Below are 22,876 nucleotides of genomic sequence, written 5' to 3' on the forward strand. Positions count from 1 at the left end.
GATACAGAACCTGATTTTAATGTTTTCCCTAGGATGGATAAAGTCACCCTGGAGCAGGCTGGTAAATTGGCTGACAGGGTCACCCTAACCAGAGGATGCTAGGGGTGGCTTAGACTGGATGTTAAGGGAAATTTCTTCATGGAAAGGCTTGTCACAGGGCAGTGGTGGAGAGGTTTAAAAGCCCCATGGATGTAGCACTTGAGGACAGGGTCTGGTGGCCTTGGCAGTGCTGGGGGAACAACTGGACTCAAGGATTTCAGAGGGCTTTTCCAACCAAAAGAATTCTGTGATTCTCTTCTAATTGAAACCTTAAAGATGGAAGATGACCCATGCTGAAAAAGCTCCATCCCAACTCTGAGATGCTCCATTTTTAAAGAGCAGGATCTCCTGAAAGGCAGGTGATGCTCAGTGTCCTGAGCTGATTGATCCCCAGTCCCAGCAGGTGTGGTGTGCTGTGTCCACCCACCCCATCCCTGAACCCCGCCCAGCACAGCTTCCCAGACCATTCCAAAACTCACCTGATGGCAAAATGTGCAAATTCACATTCTAAGCCCCCAGTCACTGCCCCTCATCAGTGACTGCTGGACTTGGCACCATCCCCTGCAGGGACACCCAAGGCCCAGTGTGGACATTTCACAGCCCATACTCTGTTTATATTCGCTACTGAGGCCATAAGTTTGGGAGCTGATTTTAACAAGTCCCAGGACCTTTAGGAAGTCCATGTCCAGGAGATCACAGAGTGCTATAAAATTAAAATCAGAGATTTCAACCCAGACATGAACATTTTCTCCTAGAAATGCCTCAGATGACAGAGCTGACAGAGCAGCTCATGAAGGCACCAAGACTTTTTTTTACTACTTTTTTTACCAGGGGCATGAACTGGGCACATTGATGTGCTGTCCCTCACCCCATTTATTTGGTCATTTCAGGAGCCCCTGGCAGACAGACAGGCCCAAAACTCAACAAACCAGCGAAGAATCCAATGTGAGAGATGAACCTTGGTCACAACAGATCCCTTCTGGAAACAAAACCATAACCAAACTGTAAACCCTGGCAGAAAAGAGCAGCAGCTGGGCAGAACCAGGACTGGGAGCTGGACAGAGATTCTCTGAGGTTTCAGGCTCAGCTTCCAGGTGCTCCAAACCTGCAGTGTCCACTCCTTTGATACCAATACTCCCCATATTTCCCTGAGGAATTTACCCTCTGGAATCAAGTTAGTTACTGAGGAGAAGCTTTGTTTTCATCTGTTTTCAGTTTCTTCTTAATTTTTTAAAGACCATAAGTATTTCTCCTTTGAGAGATTATTAATTTTTAATCTCTGTATTGTGCAGGGCTTACTGTGATGCCTGGCTTTTGGCCATCCACTGATTTAGTGTATGAACACAATTTCAGTTGCTGTCTAGAAGCAAAACCTGAAACCTCCAAGCACAGGTAGAAGCATTAAAGTTACAGCAGAAGAAATACGAGGCAATTTCTTCACAGGATATTTCACTCTGTCTGGTTTGCCTCCTCCTCAGATGCAAAAGTAATAAACCCTATTAATTTAAATCTTATTTAGCTGTTCCATCTCTCTGCAATAATTGATTGGGCTTTGGACACTGAGCCAAAAACCCTCATCAAATCAGGTCTGCCTGGTGCCTGTGCTGCAGGGAGGTGTCACAGAGCTCCAAACCCACACTTGCTCTAATTGATTAAAAGATTTGGTCACTTTCACATTTCCATTTAGGCAATTAAGCTAAAGAGACACAGCCTCAGTGAGAGCAGCTGGGAGCAGGGATGGAGAGGGACAGACTCCCTTGGAGGACAGGATTATGGCTGGGGATGTTGCAGTGATTCAGGTGTGGGGCACTGTCCTCAGCGCTTTTGACAGAACAGCCTTGGAGGACACCAAACAATCCACCTTGAAGAATTACAGAATGACCTGAGCTGAAAGAGACCCCCAGGGATCACCCAGTCCCACTCCTGGCCCTGCACAGACACCCCAACAATCCCAGCCTGGGCATCCCTGGAGCTCTTGGAGCTCTGGCAGCCTCGGGGCTGTGCCCATTCCCTGGGCAGTGCCAGCACCCTCTGGGGGAAGAACCTTTCCTGAAATCCACCCTGAGCCTGCCCTGGCCCTGCTTCCAGTCTGCTTTTCCTGTCCCCACAAAAAGCTGCCCCACAACCCTGCACTGCCAGCCCCTCTGAAGGGGACAGGCAGGGAGGCACGAGCCAGTCAGGGGGCCCTGGCTGCTGTGACAGCTCCCAGGGACAAGGGGACAAGAAAAGCATCCAGTGCAGAGTGAAGACACATCTCTGACAAAACCCCCTCATTTTCTGAGCATGTTTGGATACTGGCTCCACCCATGGGTTCTAGTGGAGGTGTCCTGCCCACAGCAGCTGGAACTGATGCCCATTAAGGCCCCAACCCAAACCAGTCTGTGATTCCATGAGTAATGGTTTGGGGCCAAAATGTGTCAGTCAGGACTAGCCAACTCCAGTGATATCCAGCTCCCAGGGAAAGCAGCTGCACTGCAGCATTCTTGCCAAAGTGAGGAAGAGAAAATAAACAGGCTCCTTGGCCTTTCCTTCAGCCATCCGGGGAGAGCTCGGTGGTTGTGCAGTTGGAAACATTGGCAGAATCTACAAATGTCAAAATCCTGAAAGAAGAGATCAAGAAGAAAGAATCCCAGCAGCCTTATCTCCAAGGCAGCGCGCAGAGCTGCGCAGCACAAAACCTGCATGAGGAACATTCTGCCAGAAGCAGATCAAAACTGGGATTTCACATGTCTGCACCAGCACAGATGGCACCTGCTGCTCAGGAGCTGCCTTGTTTGCCCTGCCTAGCCATCAGGGCCTGCAGCTCCACCTCAGTGTCATACACTGAACAACCTGCAAGGTGTGGGGGATAAAACAAGCACGGATAGGGCTGACTGCAGGGTTTGGGAGCTGGGGTGGCACAGGATCAAATTGGGTGTGGCAGGGAGGGAGGGAAGATCCCTCTCACAGCCACGTGAAGGCTGCAGCAGCCCAGGCAGAGGAGCTGGAAGAGTGACCAATAAGAAACTTCTTTCAGCAGCAGTTCTGGTTTAAGTCAAGCTCAATGTCCTGGGATGAGCCTCAAACTGAGCCTTACATCTTCCAGCTTAAACCTTCCAGTTTCCAGGGGAGGCTGAAGACAGCCAGCTGCATTCCATATGGGAGAGTCCAACACCTGCCACCACCTCACCCAGAGCAGGGAAATAAATAAATCAATGCTGAAACCTCTGAGCTCAGTGCCCTGGGAAGCTGTTTCCTTGCACTCAGGCTGTAGCCAGCAGGAAAACCAGCACTGTAGCACTCATTGCCATCAGGCTGCTGCTGCCAGATCCCTCTGAAGTGACAGGTGACAGTGACAGGATGATGAGTTAGAGACACAGGGAACAGTGCCACTTTCTCTGCATCTCTACACTAATGGACTGATTTATCAATTATTGATAAATCTGCACTATCTCATTTATCAGTTTCTGCACTCTCCAGTTCACACCTGCTGGATTTCCCTGATTCAGCCTATTCCACATCCAGGCTGCTGCCAAAAAATCCTGAATGAGGGCATTTGGAAGAGAAAGTGGGAAATGCTCTGTGGAGCAATGCTGGGAACAAAGTCCCTCATGCTGTTTGCTGTTTAGGATGTGCCTTGTGCGTGGGGACAGAGGGACAAGCACAGGCAGGGCAATGTCCCTCTCAGCACAGTCCCCCTGCAGGACTCCATGCACACCACGTGGAAAACAGACACAAGCAGAAGGTTTTCCTTCCCAGACACTGCCCTGCTCTGAAGCAAAGCAGAAGCTGCACATCAAAGGTGCCCTTTGCTGCCTCCTCCCCAGGCAGGAAAGCCCAGGACGAGGAAAGCACATCTAGAGCAGCCATAAACCCTTTGGAACAGACTCCCAAATGCAAACTGCACAGGATGCCCAGTGTCCAGTGCTCACATCTAACATGGGAGACAACCTTCAAGCTGTCCCCAAGTCCTTCAAATGCCCCCATGAAATATCTGAATTATTAAAACCTGAGGACTATGAAAGACAGAAAGGGGCGCTCAGAGGAATTTAGCTGGGTTTGCATGGAAATATTATCACAGAATCCCAGAATGGTTTGGGTAGGAAGGAACCTTCAGGCCCATGTCATTCCACCCCCTGCCATGGCAGGGACACCTTCCACTGGCTCAGGCTGCTCAGGGAATATTCACTGGGATGCTAGGGATGGAATGGGTGTTATTGGCAGTCCCAGAGGAAGTACAGCTCCCATGGGATGATTTAGCAGGATGGAAAACAAAAGAGCTCAAAGCACAACCTCCCTGTCCTCCCACTCCAGGCACTCTCACGTCACTGCTGGCATTTCTGCTGAACCTCAGCTTCTCTTCCCAATCCCACCCTGCACTCCCCCAGCCTGGCACACACCTCCCTTGGAAGCCCAGGCAGGAGAGAGTGAGTAGTGCTTGAGAAGCTCAAATCTAGCACAGCTCCTTTCCTTCAGGAATTCACCATGAAGTCAGTTCTCTGAGGAAAGGGGAGACTTTCCTGACCTATGGGAAGTCATTGAGTTGAAGACAGGTTGTCCTGCCTGGAGAAAAAAGAGGCACAGGAGGGATCTTCTCAGGGCTCTGCACAACTCCCTGACAGGAGGGGACAGGAGGAGAGAGAACAGCCTCAGGCTGGGCCAGGGGAGGCTCAGGGTGGACATCAGGAGGAATTTCCCCATGGAAAGGGTGCTCAGCACTGTCAGGGGCTGCCCAGGGAGGTTTGGAGTGCCCAAGGAAGGCCCGGAGGCGGCACTCAGAGCTCTGGGCTGGGGACAAGGCGGGGATCAGGCACAGTTTGGACTGGGTGATCCTGGATGGCTCTTCCTACCCCAGTGTTTCTGGGATTTATCAGCTGCTATTTTAGGAAGGCAACAGTTACTGAGTGATCACTTTTCACTTGTTTAGAGCAATGGAATTGGTTAGGCTGAAGGTACTTTAAATATGGAAAATGGTTTTCCAAATTTCCAAAGACACTGCCATTGCTCAGCACCTCGGGGGGTCACACAGCACACCCAGCCCACCCCCCCAGAGCACAGCTGGCTGTGTCCCAAAGCCAGGGGTGCCTTACCTCCAGCAGAAGACACACTTGTTGGCACAGGCCAGGCTGGGGGTGGCCTCCATGCAGCGGTGGCTCTCGATGCCATAGAAGGTGTGCTTGTAGCAGCCCCCGCGGCCCCGCAGCATGGACTAGGGCAGGGAAACACACAGCGAGTGTTAAAAAGCCAGCTGGGGCCAAAGTGAGGGCAGGGGAACACACACACACGCCCCAGGAGAGATAAAAACCTATGTAGAACCAAACTGAAGGCAGGGAAACACACCTACCGCCCCCCCAGGAGAGTTAAAATCCATCTGGAACCAAACTGAGGGCACACACACACTCACACAAACACACACCAGGAGAGTTTAAATTCCCCATCTGGAGCCAAACTGAGGGCAGCCATGGATCTGCTCCCTTTCAGCCACCTGTGACTTGAGTTCTAAGTCCAGCAATGCCCTGAGCAGGGCAGAGGGACACCAGTGCCACCTGCCCCAAGAAATTCCCAACTCCCTAAAAAATGTGACTCTACCTGCACCCTTGCAGCCAGACTGCATTTAGGAGGTCAAACTCATCCCTGTGTTAGAGGAGAAAACTTTAAGCTCCTCAGTCCCTGCTCTGGCAGATCCCAGCACAATAATGTGCTCTCCTGCAGCTTTCAGCCTCAGCCCATGAAGAGCAGGTGAAGCCTCTTGAGCTGCAGAAAGTGTTCCTGGAAAAGCTCACTCAGGAGCAACAAGGATCCATTTCAAGGCTGTCCTACTGAACACTCCATTATTTTCATTTATCTGGCAGAGTATTTCTTACAGCAGTAAATTAAATAAATGCCCTGACCTTATAAGCCCTCATTCACAGCCAGCAGTGGCTCCAGCAGGATGCTGCACTTCCCTTCCCACCACAGCCACAGCAGCTTTCCCAACAGGATTCAACTCCTATTTATCATGCAGACTGCTTGCAGAAAAGGCTGTCTTTCATTAGCTCAGTTAAATAATAATAAATGAGAAAGAAACTTTACTCCTCTCAAGAGAAAATCTGAAATGTAACACAGCAGCTTTCAATCTGCCTTCGTCTTCCTGGAGAGTCCTGGTGATCCAACAGAAAGGAGCAGCAGGGAAAAATCTACAGCTAATCCCTAACTGGCTATACAGGTGGAAGATTAAATGACATGGAAAATGCTGTTGATTCTACCCATTCTTCAAATGAGAGACTTCAGGAGATTCACAAATTCAGGAGAGCAAGTTATATTTGGCTTTTCCTAAGGCAAACAGAGTCTTCCTAAAACATACAGGGTTTCTGTTTTTTCTGGAATTTGACAGAACCCAATCTTTTCCATCTGAGATACTTCTATGAAACTCCACTTAATACTGATCCTGCCAGCTCTGCTCCTGCTTTCCTCTGATACAAATCCCCACAAAGGCTCCTGAAGGCCCTCACACACTGGTGTGAGCCTGAGGCAAAGTCACTGCCCGGAACCAATCTCAGCTCAATTTATTAGAAGACTTTACATTCAATTCCTGCTTAAGCTAAAAATAGTGTGGGCCCATCTAAGCACACAGAGCTGCTATTTGTTTTGTGAAATGGCTTTACAGTGCTGCATTAAAGTCTGGGTCTTTCATAAAAATAGCTTCTCTGGCCTTCTCAGTCACAACATGGAAGTTTTTCTTTAAACTTTTCGTGATCGTGTCTGCCACTAACAATGACAGAAGAGAGAAATGAGTGTAAGAGTGACCACCAGAGCAGCAGTGCCATCAGTGCATCCCACACACTTCTGACAGCCCAGGGCTGGGCTCACTATGCTGCTCAGGAGAACACAGCTCATTGACACCAGGCACTGTAATGAAAACTCTCTGCAGCCACCCTGGGCATCCTAAGGGCTCTTTCAAAAATAAACAAAGTTAATCATGCAGCAAAGGAGAGCTCAGACAGCCAGGACTGATCACTGCCACAGCACAGGAATTACAGATGTGCTGGCATCTTAACAAGGTGCTGATTCCAGAGGTTCCCATTCAAGGATGCTCAAGGGTGCAGGGTGTTGCAACACGGTGGGTGAAGGGTCTGGAGCCCCAGGAGGGGCTGAGGGAGCTGGGCAGGGGCTCAGCCTGGAGCAAAGGAGGCTCAGGGGGCCCTTGTGGCTCTGCACAGCTCCTGCCAGGAGGGGACAGCCGGGGGGTCGGGCTGTGCTCCAGGGAACAGGGACAGGAGGAGAGGGAACGGCCCCAGGCTGGGCCAGGGGAGGGGCAGGGGGGATTTTGGGGAAATTCCTTCCTGGAATTTATTGTCCAACCCTGGCACAGCTGCCCAGGGCAGGGTGGAGTCCCCACCCCTGGAGGGGTTTAGCAGCCCTGGGCATGTGGCACTTGGGACATGGGGCAGTGGTGGCCCTGGCAGTGCTGGGGGAATGGTGGGACTCAATGACCTCAGAGGACTTTTCCAGCCTTAACGATTCTCTGATCAATACTGCTCCCCAAACATACAACACTGGAGACTTGTGAGCTCCAGAGGGACCTGCTGAAACCACACCCACCCTGAAGGGCCTGCAGTTTATTCCCTGGGGCTCTGCTGGGAATGTTTTTAAGTCTGGACACTGCTTGAAAAGCCACTGAGTTCCAGCTCCTCCAGGAGCCACGTGCAGGGCTGGGAGGAGGCTGTGTCACACAGGTGCACTCATACCCACGGGTGTTGTGCACAGCCACATCCACACACACCCCACAGAGCAGGGAAATCAATAGCAACAGTGAAATCATTAACACCTCCCCGTGGAAATCTGATCTGATAAATGCTGAGAGCCAAGGGAGCCCTGGCTGTCACAACCCAGCCCCAGCACTGGGGATTCAAACAGCCTCATGTGCCTGCTCAGGTGTGCAGGGGCTGTGCTATCCCTGTTCCACAACCTCACACCAGGGACAGAACCTTCCCACTCTTCCCTCACGTGGATTTCAGTGTGCAGAAGATGTTTCAGCAGACAGCAGAACAACAGGAAAAACCAGAAAAGCATCCCAGCTCTGTGCCACAACTCTATTCTCACTCTTTGCAGAGGAATTTTAATAGCTGGAAATGCAAGGTTATAGCTTGAAAGGTGGAATTTGGGTTTGTGCAAATAATAGCACATTTTTAAATGTAATTTCATCAGGAAATTGGAATACCTAAGCAAGTCTCTAGCTTTGTTTTATTTATGAAATGAGAAAAGGAAACAGAACATACCTTTGTCCATCGGCACAGCTTCACCCCAGAATGGCTCCCAATTAGTCTATAACCTGAAAACAAAGCACAAATCATCAAACAATTGATGATTTGGCCTGCAAGAATTGACACACAAAATATACCAGTGGTACCCAGAGTGATTGACACTGTGGACTCAATGCTGCTCTTCCCCACTGGCCCCAAGGTGACACCACCAGCAATGGCAGTGCCCCGCCAGGGACCTCAGCCAACTGGAAATGGTTTCTTTTAGTGGGACATGGAGTGACATTGCTGAGGCTGCCTTGAATCAGGGTGTCCAGGGGACTCCTGCACAGACAGGATGGCAGAGCCTGGCTAACCCAGGAACAGCTCACGGACCCAAGGAGCAGGACAGAGAACCAGGAGCAACTCCCTGGCCCCAGGCCATGACCCCAGAACAGCCTCCTAGCCAGCACCCAGGATCCCTGTCCCAGCCTGCAGGACAGGAGCTGATTCCCAGTGCAGCTGGGAGGGCACAGGAGGGGAACACAGGAGGGGAACACAAGCAGGGCTCAGCCTGCACCCATCTGAGCCTCACCAGCTCCACGGGGAGGGAGCTGCTCCTCCACACCCAAAGGAAAGCTGAGCTCAGATCAGCTCCTCAGTCCCCAGCCAAGACCAACACAATTCTGTTCCAATGGGTCCAGGAGGATTAATTGCACAACGTTCATTAAGCACTAAGTGCTATTATTACCCAAACTGCTTGAGTGGGGTTATATTCCTCTTTGAGAAAAGTGCTTAGAGGCCAATATGTCTGAAGGATTAAAAGTCCCTTCAAAATCAGCATAAAAATAAGAGGGATTTGATATGCCTCGCTGTGTCCCTCACAGTGGCATTCACATGTCACTGGCCTGGCTGTCCCCAAACTCAGAACCTCCCAGCTGCCTACTGCACCTTCCTGCTGCTCTTATTTACACTTTCAAGGCAAGGAAAAATATCACGTTTTAGCTATCAAGTCTTCTTCCTGCCAACCAGCACAAACTTAACAGGGAAAAAGCCTTCAGCTCAGCAAACTGGCCTTCAGCTCCTCCACAGCAGCAGCACGAGCGCCCTGCCCTGCTCATCTGTCCCTGAGCTGCTCTGGCACAGCAAGGTCCCAAAGCAAGGTGAGACCAACTGCATCCCAAAGTCCCTGACACCTGCAAGGACACCGAGCCAGCCAGGAGCTGCAGGAGCAGCAGATGCCACACCAGCTGCAGCAGGCGGAAATTAAACTGTGTGCACGCAGACAGGGCTAACAGGGAACCAAACAGTGCTCTGCTCCTGCCACTCAAACCCAGCAGGGACCTGCCCAGGCTCCTCTGTCCACTCCACCTGCTGGTGTCTGATCCATCTCCTCACACTGGAACATACAGGCAGAGTGACCTCTGCTACAAGAAGGCTGGAGAGGGACTGGGGACGAGGGATGGAGGGACAGGACACAGGGAGTGGCTCCCACTGCCAGAGGGCAGGGATGGATGGGATATTGGGAATTAGGAATTTTTTCCTGGCAGGGTGGGCAGGCCTGGCACAGGGTGCCCAGAGCAGCTGTGGCTGCCCCTGGATCCCTGGACAGGGCTTGGAGCAGCCTGGGACAGTGGAAGGTGTCCCTGCCCTGTCCCCTTAAGGTCCCTCCAGCCCTAACCATTCTGGGATTCCATGATAGCCCTTCTAAGGCAGTCCCCAAAGCAGTCCTGGGACACCTTCACCTCAGACTGGCTCACACTCAGAGGATGTTGGTTCCAAGGGCACAGCCACACACACAGAGCTGCACATGGCTGGGACCCAACACCTCCCTGCCCTGGCTCTATCCTGCCTCTTTCTGCAGCTTTTCTCTGCAAACAGCTTGTCCAGCAAGGTTTAATCTCAGCTGAGACCTCTCTGCCCTGCTAAAATGTGTGTCCTCATAGGATTTGTGGATGAGAGCTGAAAAGGTGCTGCATTCCTCCTCCCTCTAACACAGCTGTCCAAGGCACACTCCGCTGCTTTCACCCAGCACAGTCCAAGCCTTATTTTTCCCATTTCTCCAAATCCAGCACCACCAGTCATATAAGATTATTCTCTCACAGATCACTTGTCAGTAACAGCAACATGGCTGCTTTCAAATGGGTTTTGCAGAAAAATTACATTGGAAATAGGACATGCCCACCCAGATCTGCTACTGAGCTGTTTGAGGGAAGAGAGGAAGCAGCTGAACTGAGCAAGGTGCCAAGCTCCAGAGCTCCAGCATTTTCTCTTAGGTTCCTTAAATCAACTTCCACCATGTGGAGCACCCACAGCTTCCTTTAAAGGCCAAGAAAATTGTACATGTTCAACACTAAAACAGTCTTACAAACGCCAGCTTTGGGGATGAGAGAGGGGTTACTCATCTCTGTCACTGCCAGCAGTCCCAGCTGTGGTGACAGGAGGGAGCAGCAGAGATGTGCAGAACCCTAAAGCCACAGAACTGGGGTCCTGCACCCTGTGGGGAACTAGGAGAAGGTGTGGTCACCCAGCACTAGGTGCTGACCACTTGGGAATGAGAGAAAATAGCAGAGACCAAGGCTGGACACTTGTTGCACACCTGCTGCCAGTGAGCAGAGACTCTACAAGACTGCAAAAATTCTCTTCAACACTGGCTGCACTGCTGGGAAGGAGGCAGCAGAGCAGTCTGGGCCAAAAGAAAGGACAAAAGGTTAAGCAAGAAACTGGGAGTGTCTCAGAATGACAGAACTGTTCTGGCTGGGAAACCCCCCTGAGATCATCGAGTCCAACCATTCCCCCAGCACTGAGCCTTGTCCCCAAGTGCCACATGCACAGGGCTGTTAAACCCCTCCAGGGGTGGGGACTCCACCCTGCCCTGGGCAGCTGTGCCAGGAACTGACCATCCCTTCAGTGAAGGAATTTCCCCAAAATCCCCCCTGCCCCTCCCCTGGCCCAGCCTGGGGCCGTTCCCTCTCCTCCTGTCCCTGTTCCCTGGAGCACAGCCCGACCCCCCCGGCTGTCCCCTCCTGGCAGGAGCTGTGCAGAGCCACAAGGGCCCCCTGAGCCTCCTTTGCTCCAGGCTGAGCCCCTGCCCAGCTCCCTCAGCCCCTCCTGGGGCTCCAGACCCTTCCCAGCTCCGTTCCCTGCCCTGGACACACTCCAGCCCCTCAATGTCCTCTCTGGAGTGAGGGCCCAATTCTGACCCCAGGACTGGGCTGTGACCTCAGCAGTGCCAGCACATGGGAACAGCACATCCTTACTGCAAAGCTTCAAATTAAACATGTGAAAAACTGTGATCAAAGCCAGCCTGAGGGTCTCCAGCCCTGTTCCCACACTGCAGCTCCTGGGGAGCCTTCTGTAAGCTCAGGCCAGCTTCACTCTTCCATCAGCTTTGCCACAACGTCCCCGTGGCTCTGCCAAGGCCATCGGTGCTTGAATCCAATCCTGCTGATGGCCCCAGGTCTGGAGCTGCGGGTGCCAGGAGTCCCTGTGAACACATCCCCCCTTTGCTCTGAGTGCTGTGACTCGTGACCAATAACTCTAAGTGCATATTTGGATCCAGCACCTTCCAAACAATCCAGTGTTTGATGGACCTGCTGTTCCCCACCCCTGTGTACCTTCAGACACTACAGCTGAACAAACCAATCTATTCATTATTTCTACAGTCTAATATGCAAAGGATCCCTTCAGTTATGAGCAGGCTCACAGCAATCAGCTCCCAACTAAAGGACAAGAACATCTCATCTGAAGGCTGGGTATGAATTGATCCTGTTCTAGATGATAAATTTTAGATGATCTAGAAGCTTGCCAAACTTCACTGAAATTAAGTGTCACTTTTATAGAAGTGAATTAAGCTGTTAAACAACCTTTGGGGTGAAATGAGTGTTATCAGGCAGTAACACCAGGCTGAGGAACATGTGGTGATTGCTCACCCTGACAGGCCAACTGGAGTTTAATAGATCACAGAGGGATGTGCAATTGGAGAGATGGCCAAAGTCACAGCTCCTGATTGCTCCAGAGGCTGGGGCACGACTGTACTCAGCTCTTTGGAACCACACTGCAGCATTCCCACTCCATCCTGGAAATAAAAGTTTAAAAGTCTTTTCTCTGAAACTCAAAGAACCCAGGGAGAGAGCCAGCTGAGCTCTAAGCACTGAGCCAGGACACTGCTGTCTGTATTCCTAGGGCACATTCCAGTATCCAGGTGCTCTGGATGTGGTTTGTCAGCCAGACACACATCCAGTCTTTCCAAGCTCCTAGACATGGATGAATTATGTCCATAACTGAGCAATTCTGTTATTTTTGACAGCAGAGCAGGTCAGCTGAATTTCTACAAGCACAAGTGTCCCTACCAGGAGCTGTGTGACACCCCCCTGCACTCTCTGAACAACCCTGAGAGCTGTGCTGAGCGGCCTTCAGGGACTGCAGACCATCCCCAGGTGGCAAAATGTCCAGAACAAAACCCACAGACACTGAACCCCTGAGGTCAGAAAAAACCTCCAAAGCCATCCAGTCCCAGCTGTGCGCAATCCCCACCTTGTCCCCAGCCCAGAGCTCTGAGTGCCATCTCCAGCCCTTCCCTGGGCACCTCCAGGGATGGGGACCCCAAACCTCCCTGGGCAGCCCCTGCCAGTGCCTGAGCCCCCTTTCCATGAGGAAATTCCTCCTGATGTCCAACCTGAGCCCAGCCTGGGGCCGTTCCCTCTGCTCCTGTCCCTGTTCCCTGGAGCACAGCCCGACCCCCCCGGCTGTCCCCTCCTGGCAGGAGCTGTGCAGAGCCACAAGGGCCCCCTGAGCCTCCTTTGCTCCAGGCTGAGCCCCTGCCCAGCTCCCTCAGCCCCTCCTGGGGCTCCAGACCCTTCCCTGGACACACTCCAGCCCCTTGGGGTCTGCACTGTCCTGGGGGGCCCAGGGCTGCCCCCAGCACTGGAGGTGCCCCAGCAGTGCCAGCACAGGGCACAAGCCCTGCCTGGTTAACACCTCCCAGTTCAGATCTCTGCATCACCAAATGTTTGCTTTGACTCAAAATCCCAAAGCAAAAAATTCAATACTGAAAGAAAGAAGGAGATCCATGGTTGAAAAAGCTCCAAAAAGCACAAGGAAAAGACTGAGCCATCCTTCTCCAGGAGTGCAGGTTCTGGGAGCTGGGAAAGCCACTCCAGGGCCCCACTGTGACTCCAACCTCTCCTGGCTGTCCCAGGGCTGCCCTGAGAGCAGCAAAGTCCAGCTGCCACCTCTGCGTGGGGCTAGCCAGCACTCTTGCAATAAAACCACTGCTTTGAGGCAGGGAGTATCTGCTAGAACTGCAGCTCTGGGCAGTTTCACACTAGCAGAAGTTTTACAGGAAAAAAAAATCCCAACTTCCTGCATTTCTGAAGGACTGCAGTTTAACAGGGCCAGAACTGAAGGTCAGTGACAGCAGGATCCATGCCAACCACCTGTAAGGACCATTTTCCACACTGAAACACAACTGCTGTGCTTGAGTCACCACTCAGACAAAGAATACTTGACAATTATTAATAACAGGAATAATAATAAGAAGAAGAACAACAAGAAGAAATGGCCCTGGTGAGGCATCTGTTCAGATTCTATCAGTATTTTATACAAATCTAGGAAGAAGGGGATGCTGGGAAGTGGAATTTTTCAGATTGCCCAAGCATGACAAGAGACACCTCCAGGTTCATTCCTAGAACTGCTCAGCCTTGAAGAAATTCTTACCAGGCCCACCAAGACCTATTTTAGATTGTCTCTTCGTTTGAAAAAAGGCTCTTAAAAATACAAAAGGCTTGTGAATTGGGAAGGATTGCTCCCATGAGCTGAATGCAGGAGTGGGACAGAAGCAGGGACTGCAGGACTGTCCCTCTTTAGCACAAACCCTGTCCCTCCCAAAGGGATGGGAGGTTTGGCCTCAGATCCCTGGCACTGTACACAACACAAACACCTTGAACACTTTTAAAACACAGTAAAAGCCTCCTGGGGGCAGTGAAAGGGATTCAGCTGCTGCACAGACAACCCAGAGCCAACTTAGAGCCAGGGAAATGAGACTGGCAAAGTGCAGGGGTGGGAATGCCAGGAGCTACCACAAATTCCAGCCTCCACAGCTGATTATAAGAGACCTCCAGGATTCTCAAAACCTGGTGTTTCCCTTCGACTGAGATGTCTCTTTTAATCCAAGAGCACCTTTCCCTCTGCAGCACAGGAATATAAAACCAGTGATGCCTTTGGCAGAGCCTCAGAGAGCACTGATACCTCACCTGTACCAACACCAGAGAAAATGCAGCAGAGCCTTCAGTATGTGGCCCCTTTGTCCAGGGCAGAGCATTCCCAAAAAGGGATCATGGCCTGGTTTGGGTTGGAAGGGACCTCAACGATCAACCAGTCCAACTGGTGATTCAGGCATCCCCACGGGAATGGCTCCCACTGCCACAGGGCAGGAATGGATGGGATGTTGGGAATTAGGAATTGTTCCTTGGCAGGGTGGGCAGGCCCTGGCACAGGGTGCCCAGAGCAGCTGGGGCTGCCCCTGGATCCCTGGCAGTGCCCAAGGCCAGGCTGGACAGGGCTGGGAGCACCTGGGACAGTGGGAGGTGTCCCTGCCATGGCAGGGGTGGAATGGGATGAGATGAGCTTTAAGGTCCTTTGCAACCAAAACCAGTTTGGGACTCTGCAATTCTTTATTCACAGAAAAACACAGGAAATCTGCAAGCACTTGGCATTTTTAAGAGCTGTACCTCAGGGTCAGCTTTGGCTGAAGTCTGGAATGGGAGGTTCCACCTGCTCGTCTCCTCCTGAAGCACCCAGAACACACCCAAAAGGCAACAGACAGAACTGCTGACTGCTATGAGCTGCAGCTCTTCTCTGTTCTGTTTTCCTGAGACACTTTTCAGTCATTCAAGACACATTCCCTTCTCCACATTTCCATTTGTCTGAACTGTCCCCTTGTGTGGGGCGAGTGTCACCTTACAAAGAAAGCACAGCAAATTTTATCCTTGCCTGAACATATCCTGTACTTTGTTCCAGCTTAGACTTAATTTCAAAGCCCAATACTCTCCAAAGCCCTGCCAAAACCTAAAACAAACCAAAAAAACTATGGACTTCAAAGTCTGTGTTTATTTTTATTTTCCTCTTTGTTATACATGGGGTTATTCTACCAGCTCTGGTAACACATGAGAGAAGAATCAGCCCCCTAAATGTGATTTATCCATCTCCTCTGCTCCTGCTCAGGTGCTACAGCTGTGTTAGCACATCAGAATTGCAGTCAGCTCTCCCCCAGCTCCTGGCAGCTCTCACACAGTGGGGCTTAAGCATCTTCTGCTGCCTGGACTCCTTCCTTTCACCTGTGTGTTTGCCCTTTATTTACTGACATTTCCTCAAGAATTGATCTCTGCACCTGGGTTTGGTCACTGTATTTATTCTGCTCACCATGAGTAATTTCTTAGCTAGCAAAGTAATTTTTAATCTGCCCAGAGCCAGCATTTGATTTCTGTGACACGTTCTGGGGACTGCACCAGTGCCACCAATCCCAGAGCCAGCTGTGGGCTGCTAGTGCCACCTGGAGTTAAACAGTTCCTCCCAAAGCCTGCCAGTTCCCAAACCCTGGGGCACAGAGCCTGCAAAGCACCCAGCCAGCAGCCAGCAGCACCAGGTCTGTGCCATGGTTTGAGATCCCATTTCCACACACTGACCATTCCAAAGGCTCAGCACAGAGAGCCAGGCTGAGCTGGGCACAAGAGCTGCAGGAACTGGGAACCTTGGCCCAAGAAGGGCCAGCAAAAGCCACCAAAGCTTTTAAAAACCTGAACTCCAGGTTGGTGAGCACTTGAAAAGCCCAGCCTTCAGTATTTTTCTGAAGTCAGCCTCTTGCCTGCCCTTCCCCACTAAAAGCCATAGGCCAAAGCACAGCTTTAGCTGCAGCACAAAGTCAGAGCACGATGGTTTAAGTGGCTGCTGAAGCCCAGACTATTTCAGATAAGAGCTGCCTCTTAATGCACCACTTGTCTTTGGAGACAAGTAAAATAGAGGTGTCCTGGGCACCCTGGGGCTAAATTGTAGCCTTCCTTAACCAGTAAGGACAGAACCAACTGGACTGCAGCAAAACTGTCCTTGTGGGACAGAATAACTTATCCAATGTCAGCAGGGTCAACTTTTGGCATCATTAACCCATCCCCAGTGTGCTGCCAGGCAGGGAGAGCAGGGATTTGTTTGGTCCTGTTACAGCAGGAGAGAGCAAAGCAAAGAAACACTGAAACACTGTGTGAGCAGCTTCAGAAATCCTGGAATCATGGAATGGTCTGACCTGAAGGGACCTAAATCCCATCCAGTCCCACCCCTCCCATGGGCAGGGACAATTTCACTATCCCAGGGTGCTCCAAGCCCCATCCAGCCTGGCCTTGGGCAGTGCCAGGGATCCAGGGGCAGCCACAGCTGCTCTGGGCACCCTGTGCCAGGGCCTGCCCACCCTGCCAGGGAGCAATTCCTTCCCAATATCCCATCCATCCCTGCCCTGTGGCAGTGGGAGCCATTCCCCACTGGAGCCTCCTCAGCCAACACTCAGCTCTCAGGGCTTTGGGCTCACTGCTCCTGTTCCACTCCTGCCCCACTGAGGGAAGTGCGTCAGAGCCGACCTGGGGCTGCTGAACAACCCCTGTGACATGACAGGGCTGATGGAGGTGGCTGGCACTGAGACACATCATATCTGAGCTCCAAATAGCTCAGGCAGGGAGTGAACAATCCCTCTCCCAGCTGCCAGCATCCAGCAGGACGTGGCTGGCTTCACTCAGACCATCGGCGTCAATAAAACATTTGGCAAATCCAGGAGCAGCTGTGACTAATGATGGCACCAACCCCAGCAGAGCACAAAGTCATGGTCAGCCCCTGAGTCACGAACAGCCTGACTGGAAGGGACCACAGGGATCATCCAGTCCAGCCCTGGCCCTGCACAGACACCCCAGCAATCCCAGCCTGGGCATCCCTGGCAGCTCCTGGAGCCCTGGCAGCCTCAGGGCTGGGACCATTCCCTGGGGAGCCTGGACAGTGCCCAGCACCCTCTGGGGGAAGAACCTTTCCCTGATATCCAACCTGACCCTCCCCTGGCACACAAAAGGGTGTTTTGGTTTTTTGTTTGTTTTACAGGAAAAGAAAACCCCACTGTGTTTTTCTTCTTTCATCTTTCCTGTTGAAACAGCCGCTTGAGACTCCCTTAAAGCCCACCAAGGATTTTAATGTACTTCCTGAGAAATCAGGAACACTGCAAAGGCTCACCAAATATACCAAATCATCCTGGCACCCAGGCCAGGCAAAAGCAACTTTCAGCCCAAAAGGAATTGTGTCAAAAATTTACAAGCAACCCCAAAAAGCAAATATGAAATTGGGCTGTATTCACCAAGCACCACAGGAAATGTGAACATGGAAAGCTTGATCTTTCTGGCTCCCTGGACACACAGAATGGCTGAAGTACTACCAGAAGCACTGCAAACCCAACCAACAACCACTGCCAGCCTCTCCCCCAGTGCACTGGGACTCACAAAAGCCTCAGAGCTGTGCTGCTGTTTCAGGAGGAGCTGGGCACTGATGGAAAGGGAACTGGAATTGTGTTGCCTCTGGCTGGGACTTTCAAAAGCAGCTCTTGCTGTTATTAAAGTATCCTGCAAGCAGGCAGCTCCAAGGGCTCATACCTCTGCAACCCAATGGGGAGGCTAAATTTAGCCAATATTCAATGCCAGGCCTAAAATAAAAACCTTTGCTTAAGCACAGTTCCCTTTACCTCGAAGAAGGTAAATTGCTTTGAAGGTGGATCCACAGTGAGCACTACCATGGTCTGAGGAGATGCTGCTCCAAGGAAAACCTCTGTTATGCAACTGCAGTATCAAAGAACAGCTCTCCCTGACCCACCAATACTCATTTTCTTTCTCTTGGGCTAATTATGCCCTCTGGGATACTGTTGAAAAGGCACTGAGCCTACACCCAAAGAAACCAGTTGGTGCAAAATAAATGAGATAATCTTTTGACTACACTGCACTTGTTATTTTAGGGGGAATGATGCTGAGGGAAGAAGGGAATTGTTTTATTTTTGTAGCCACAAAAGCCTTCCTAGTATGTTATTTACAGGAAAAAATGTTATATGACATAAGAAAAACACAATGCAGCTTCCCTTTTTCATAGCTGAGTGACCACTGAGGAATTTGGTGAGCAGCAGAGGAGGGAGAGCTGGAGGGGGAGCTGGGCTGTGAGGACTCAACAGTTCAGAGTCTTTGAAAGAGCAGATTTATGTAAGCAGGTCCTACCAGTGGCTCCAATATTGGCACTACCATGAGAACTGCAGGAAGGGAAAATGTGGACCCACTTATCTGGGTAATGAATTCCTATCCCTGGAGTGTCACAAGGAAATCAGAGCTCTCTGGGGAGCCTTCTTTGAGTCAAAAGAATTATGGTAGCAAGGTGACGTTCTTTCCAGCACTGCTTGATTTTCCAAATGGCCACTTTGTACAAAAGCACAGTTCCATTCACACCCAAACCCAAACGAGCAGGGAAAGTGAGACTGAGCCAAGGGGAAATGCTCCAACCACCACACAGAGCACAGGGCCAGCACAGAGCACTGCCCCCACCTCCTGCTTTCTTTAGTAGTAACTGAATAAATCAATAAATAAAAACAAAAGGCTGTCACCTTAAACAGAAAACCAAGTAAAATATAAATAAAATGCAGTCAAATACATGACAAACAAAACCAAAGTAACTGGCACCACAGCACAGCCTTCAGGAGTGAGGCTGAAAAGATGGACTGCTCCAAGGCCTGCACTGGCCCCAGCCAGCAGCAGCTCCCTGGGGGCCATGAGGAGAAGGCAAAGTCCCTGCCACTCCTCCCTGAGCCTTTGGGTCATTCCTCACACCACAGAGTTAAAGAATGGCTCTGTGCTTCCAGCTGTGCCAAGGCTGATGCCAAGCCAGTCACCAAAGCTGGCAGCCACGGGCTGGGCAGGCACTGCAAAGCTCAGGCCAGAGAGCAGCTGAGCCCTGAGAGCAGCAGGGCTGGGCTGCACAGCTGGACTGGCCCAGGACACGCCAGACCCCAGAGCTCAGCCCTCAGTGACACCAGGGCACTCTCAGGACAGCTTCAGGAGAGCAGCCCAGGCCAGCCCCATCCCTACAAGTGCTGAATAAATGTGAGGATGTGGCTCTTGAGGTCATGATTTAGCACTGAACATGGGGGTGATGTGGTGTTGATGGTTGAACTTGATGCTCTTAAAAGACCTTTGGCAACCTTAACAGTGCCGTGATAACACTGATTTAGCAGCAAGGCAAGCAAACTCCACCCCAAGAGAGAAAAGAAGCCAGACTAAACTCCCTTTAGTCTCCATGTGAGCAGCAAAAGGAAGCTCCAACCGTCTCCTGCCTCTGCCACTCCCAGCTGAGGCTTCTGAACTGCAGGGCTCAGTCTGGCTCTCCTCATGATGGTCCTTTGTTTTTAAAAAAAACATGAAATCCACTCCAACTGCTCTCCTTGGAGAGCTGCTGATCTTTTTCAACATCTAGTGGATGGTTAAAATTAGTTTGAACTACTTCCTTTTCTGGAAACAGTGTTTCAGCAACAAATCAGAATTTGAAACTGAGATAAAAGCAAGGGACTGAGTTGCAAAACAGATGCAAAGCTGATCTTTAAATACTCCCTGACAAACCTACACTGTGGGAGCTGCAGAATGTGGGACCATGGGCACATGTCTCAAGCAGCCCCAGCAGGTACATCAAACCCTGGGAGCCCCAGGCACTGCAGGAGGAGCTGCCCAGGAGCCAGCAGAGTGTCCTGGGAGCATGAGGAAGGGCATTCCCAGCAAGACAGGGAGTGATCCTGCCCCTTTGCTCAGCCCAGGTGAGGCACCTCTGCACTGCTGGGCCCAGTTCTAGGCTCCACAGCTCAAAAAAGACCAGGAGCTACTGGAGAGGGTCCAGTGGAGGCCACAAGGATGATCTGGGGTCTGGAGCATCTCCCTGGCCAGGAGAGACTGTGGGAGCTGGGCCTGGTCAGTCTGGGGAAAGGAAGGCTGAGAGGAATCCCCAGGGGGTTCAGAGGATTGTGCCAGGCTCTGTTCAGTGGTGCCAGTGACAGGATGAGGAGCAACAGCCATGAACTAAACCACAACCAACTCCATCTCCACATGAGGAAGAACCTCTTCCCACAGAGGGGCAGACCTCTGGAGCAGCTGAGCAGGGCAGGCTGGAGTGTCCCTCTGTGGCCACACCCCAAACCCCCAGGGACACATTCCTGTGCCACCTGCTCTGGGGGACCCTGCCTTGGTGCTGTAGGACTGGGTGATTTCCAGAGGCCCTTCCAGCCCCAGCCATTCCATGTGTTCTGTCCTGTCTGTGGGTCAGGCCTGCCCCAAGGGCCCAGGGCAGCCCCTGACCCCCCCAGAGCCCCTCTCCCACTGCCCAAAGGCAGCTCCATGCTCTGAGCTGCTCTGGCAGAGCCTCACCTTGTTTAGTGAGTGCTTTCCTCAGGGCTGGGGTGATCATCTCTCTCCTCTCAGCTCCAGCAGCTCCCTCCTGCAGCTCCTGCTCTCTCTGTTGGAAGAATTACAGGGAATTACAGCCACTTAGAGCCAGGCCTCACCTCAGACACTGGGGCACAGCCACACACCTGCTGGACTGAACTGAGCCGAGTGCCACACAGCAATTCCCGCTTCCCTCTAATCCTGCATCTCACCCCTCTTCCCAGCACTAACTTAGGATGGTAAACAGGAAAAGGAACACCCCCACCACACCAGATTTGTCCCACTGACACAGCAATAAAATTCCCAAGGATATTTTAACAACCAGGCTGTGAAATCTCATCCAAGAGTGACTCCAGGTTGTAAGCCCTGATGTTTCAGGAGTGCACAACAACCTCACAAGAAGCAAACCAGTGTGTGCCTGCAGTGCCACTGCCTGGGAGAGCTCAGGGAGCACCCCCAGCACTTCAGAGAGCAGAGGAGCCCTGGAGCAGCAGCCACCTGCACCACCAAAATTCAGCAACAGCAAAGACCTGCAGGAAAAGGCTGCTCCCCCAGCCCACAGCCCCTCCAGCAGCAGCCCATGGAAGTCTGGCATCCAGCTGCTTCCACACACAGCTAAGCCCTGGGCAGGAGCACCAGACACTGGGATAAAGTCACAGGCAGGAGAAGCAAACCCTGGCACGTAACAAGTGGTGACTCCCCTGCTGTGTGAGTGTCACTGCTGAGACTTTATGGGTATTTATTGTTTCATGTCTGCACAAAGAAGCATCAAAGCAGAAATAATTACTTGGATATTTCATGCAACTTGTAATCTGTCAGTCCTTTATGGCTTTTATTGAAGGAGTTATGGATAAACAACAAAAACCAGCAGAGGACATTTTGTCTTGACAACACTGAGGCTATTTCACATCCAAGACTCTTTTGTGCCAAAGCCATGGAAAAGTTAATGGAAACGCTTTCAGTTTGAGTCTCCTCACCAACTGTCAGCATCACTAAGGAAACCAGTGCTCCTGATTTGCCAAACTGCTCTTCATAAACACGGAGAGGAGTCTGGCTGCTCCTGCACATGAACAGACTGCTTCTGTACCTGAGAAACAGCTCAGAAAATAAAAGGTGCCTCCAAAGAAAAATACGTTTGAATATTAAAACCCACACACACAGAAGTTCAAGGACAAAACAGAGCTCCTAATAAACACTTGAGAAGGAAACAGGAGAGTAAAACATCCAGGGACAGAGATTATTAACTTCCCTACTCATTTTGGATAAAACTGCCCACAGCCTCAGGGATGTTGTTCAGAAATGTATTTTTCACATGGTCCTTTCTGAAGGAGAAAGCTGTATCCACCTCCTACTTCCTTCCATTCAGCTTTCTGAGTGAGCCTTTAGGCAGGACTTCATTGGTTTCTGTAACACATCAAAACTCCCCTGGAAGCCTACATCTAATAATTAATTGCCATTTAATGGGTTTTAAAGCTCATTTCTTGAGCCTTGATCTTAATTTATCAGCAAGACTCTTCAACAGTAAAATATTAATATTGCTGGGAAAGCTTCATGCATAAGGAAGGAAGGAGATAATAGATAAAAAACTTCATCTTCCAAGTGTTAAATAAAGAGCTTGTCCTGCCACAAGCCATCACTTAACCCAGGCCACTGGCAAGGCCCTACCTTAGCACAGACTGACTCCTGGGCTAGAGGAAGGAAGCCCTGCCCATGGCAGGGGAGTGGAATTCAAGGAGCTTTAGGGTCCCTTCCCACCCAAACCACTCCCTGATGCTGTGATTTGGGAGCCCCTCAAAGTCCTGAGCAGCATTTAAACATGGACACCTCCTAGCCTGTGCTTTACCACCTCAGGCCAGGTCTATCCTCCCAGAAGAACTAAACCTCCACTATGGAGCACATCCTAATATTAAAAATGCAGTCACTGAATTAATTACAAATGAGAGACCCCATCCAAGAAAGCCTCCAAACACAAAGTCCTTCTGCATGGAAAACATTTGCATTTCTACCTCCCTGCCACTGCAGCACCTCAACAGAACAACATCCAATTCCTTCCTGGCAAGGCAGAAATACAGTTCAATGATAATTTTCCCCTCACAGAGAGGATCACAATTCTCCCTGCCCACACCCTGATGTGAGAGCCTGTAAACAAAACCA

At 51.1% G+C, this 22,876-nt stretch overlaps 1 protein-coding gene across 2 annotated transcripts in view; it reads right to left on the reverse strand.

Annotated features, from left to right (window-relative positions):
- LOC311161545 (S-adenosyl-L-methionine-dependent tRNA 4-demethylwyosine synthase TYW1-like) overlaps nucleotides 1–22,876 on the reverse strand; it is a 96,683-nt gene that overhangs the window by 56,804 nt on the left and 17,003 nt on the right. For both annotated transcript variants that reach the window (XM_084219180.1, XM_084219179.1), the window contains exons 9-11: nucleotides 20,705–20,792; nucleotides 8,277–8,329; nucleotides 5,109–5,227 (exon numbers count right to left, since the gene is read on the reverse strand). In XM_084219180.1, coding sequence (XP_084075306.1) covers nucleotides 5,109–5,227; nucleotides 8,277–8,329; nucleotides 20,705–20,792 — 260 coding nt within the window. The remainder of the gene's footprint in view (nucleotides 1–5,108; nucleotides 5,228–8,276; nucleotides 8,330–20,704; nucleotides 20,793–22,876) is intronic.

This window comes from Fringilla coelebs, assembly GCF_963513975.1.
Source record: "Fringilla coelebs genome assembly, chromosome: 20".
Classification (NCBI taxonomy): Eukaryota; Metazoa; Chordata; class Aves; order Passeriformes; family Fringillidae; genus Fringilla; species Fringilla coelebs.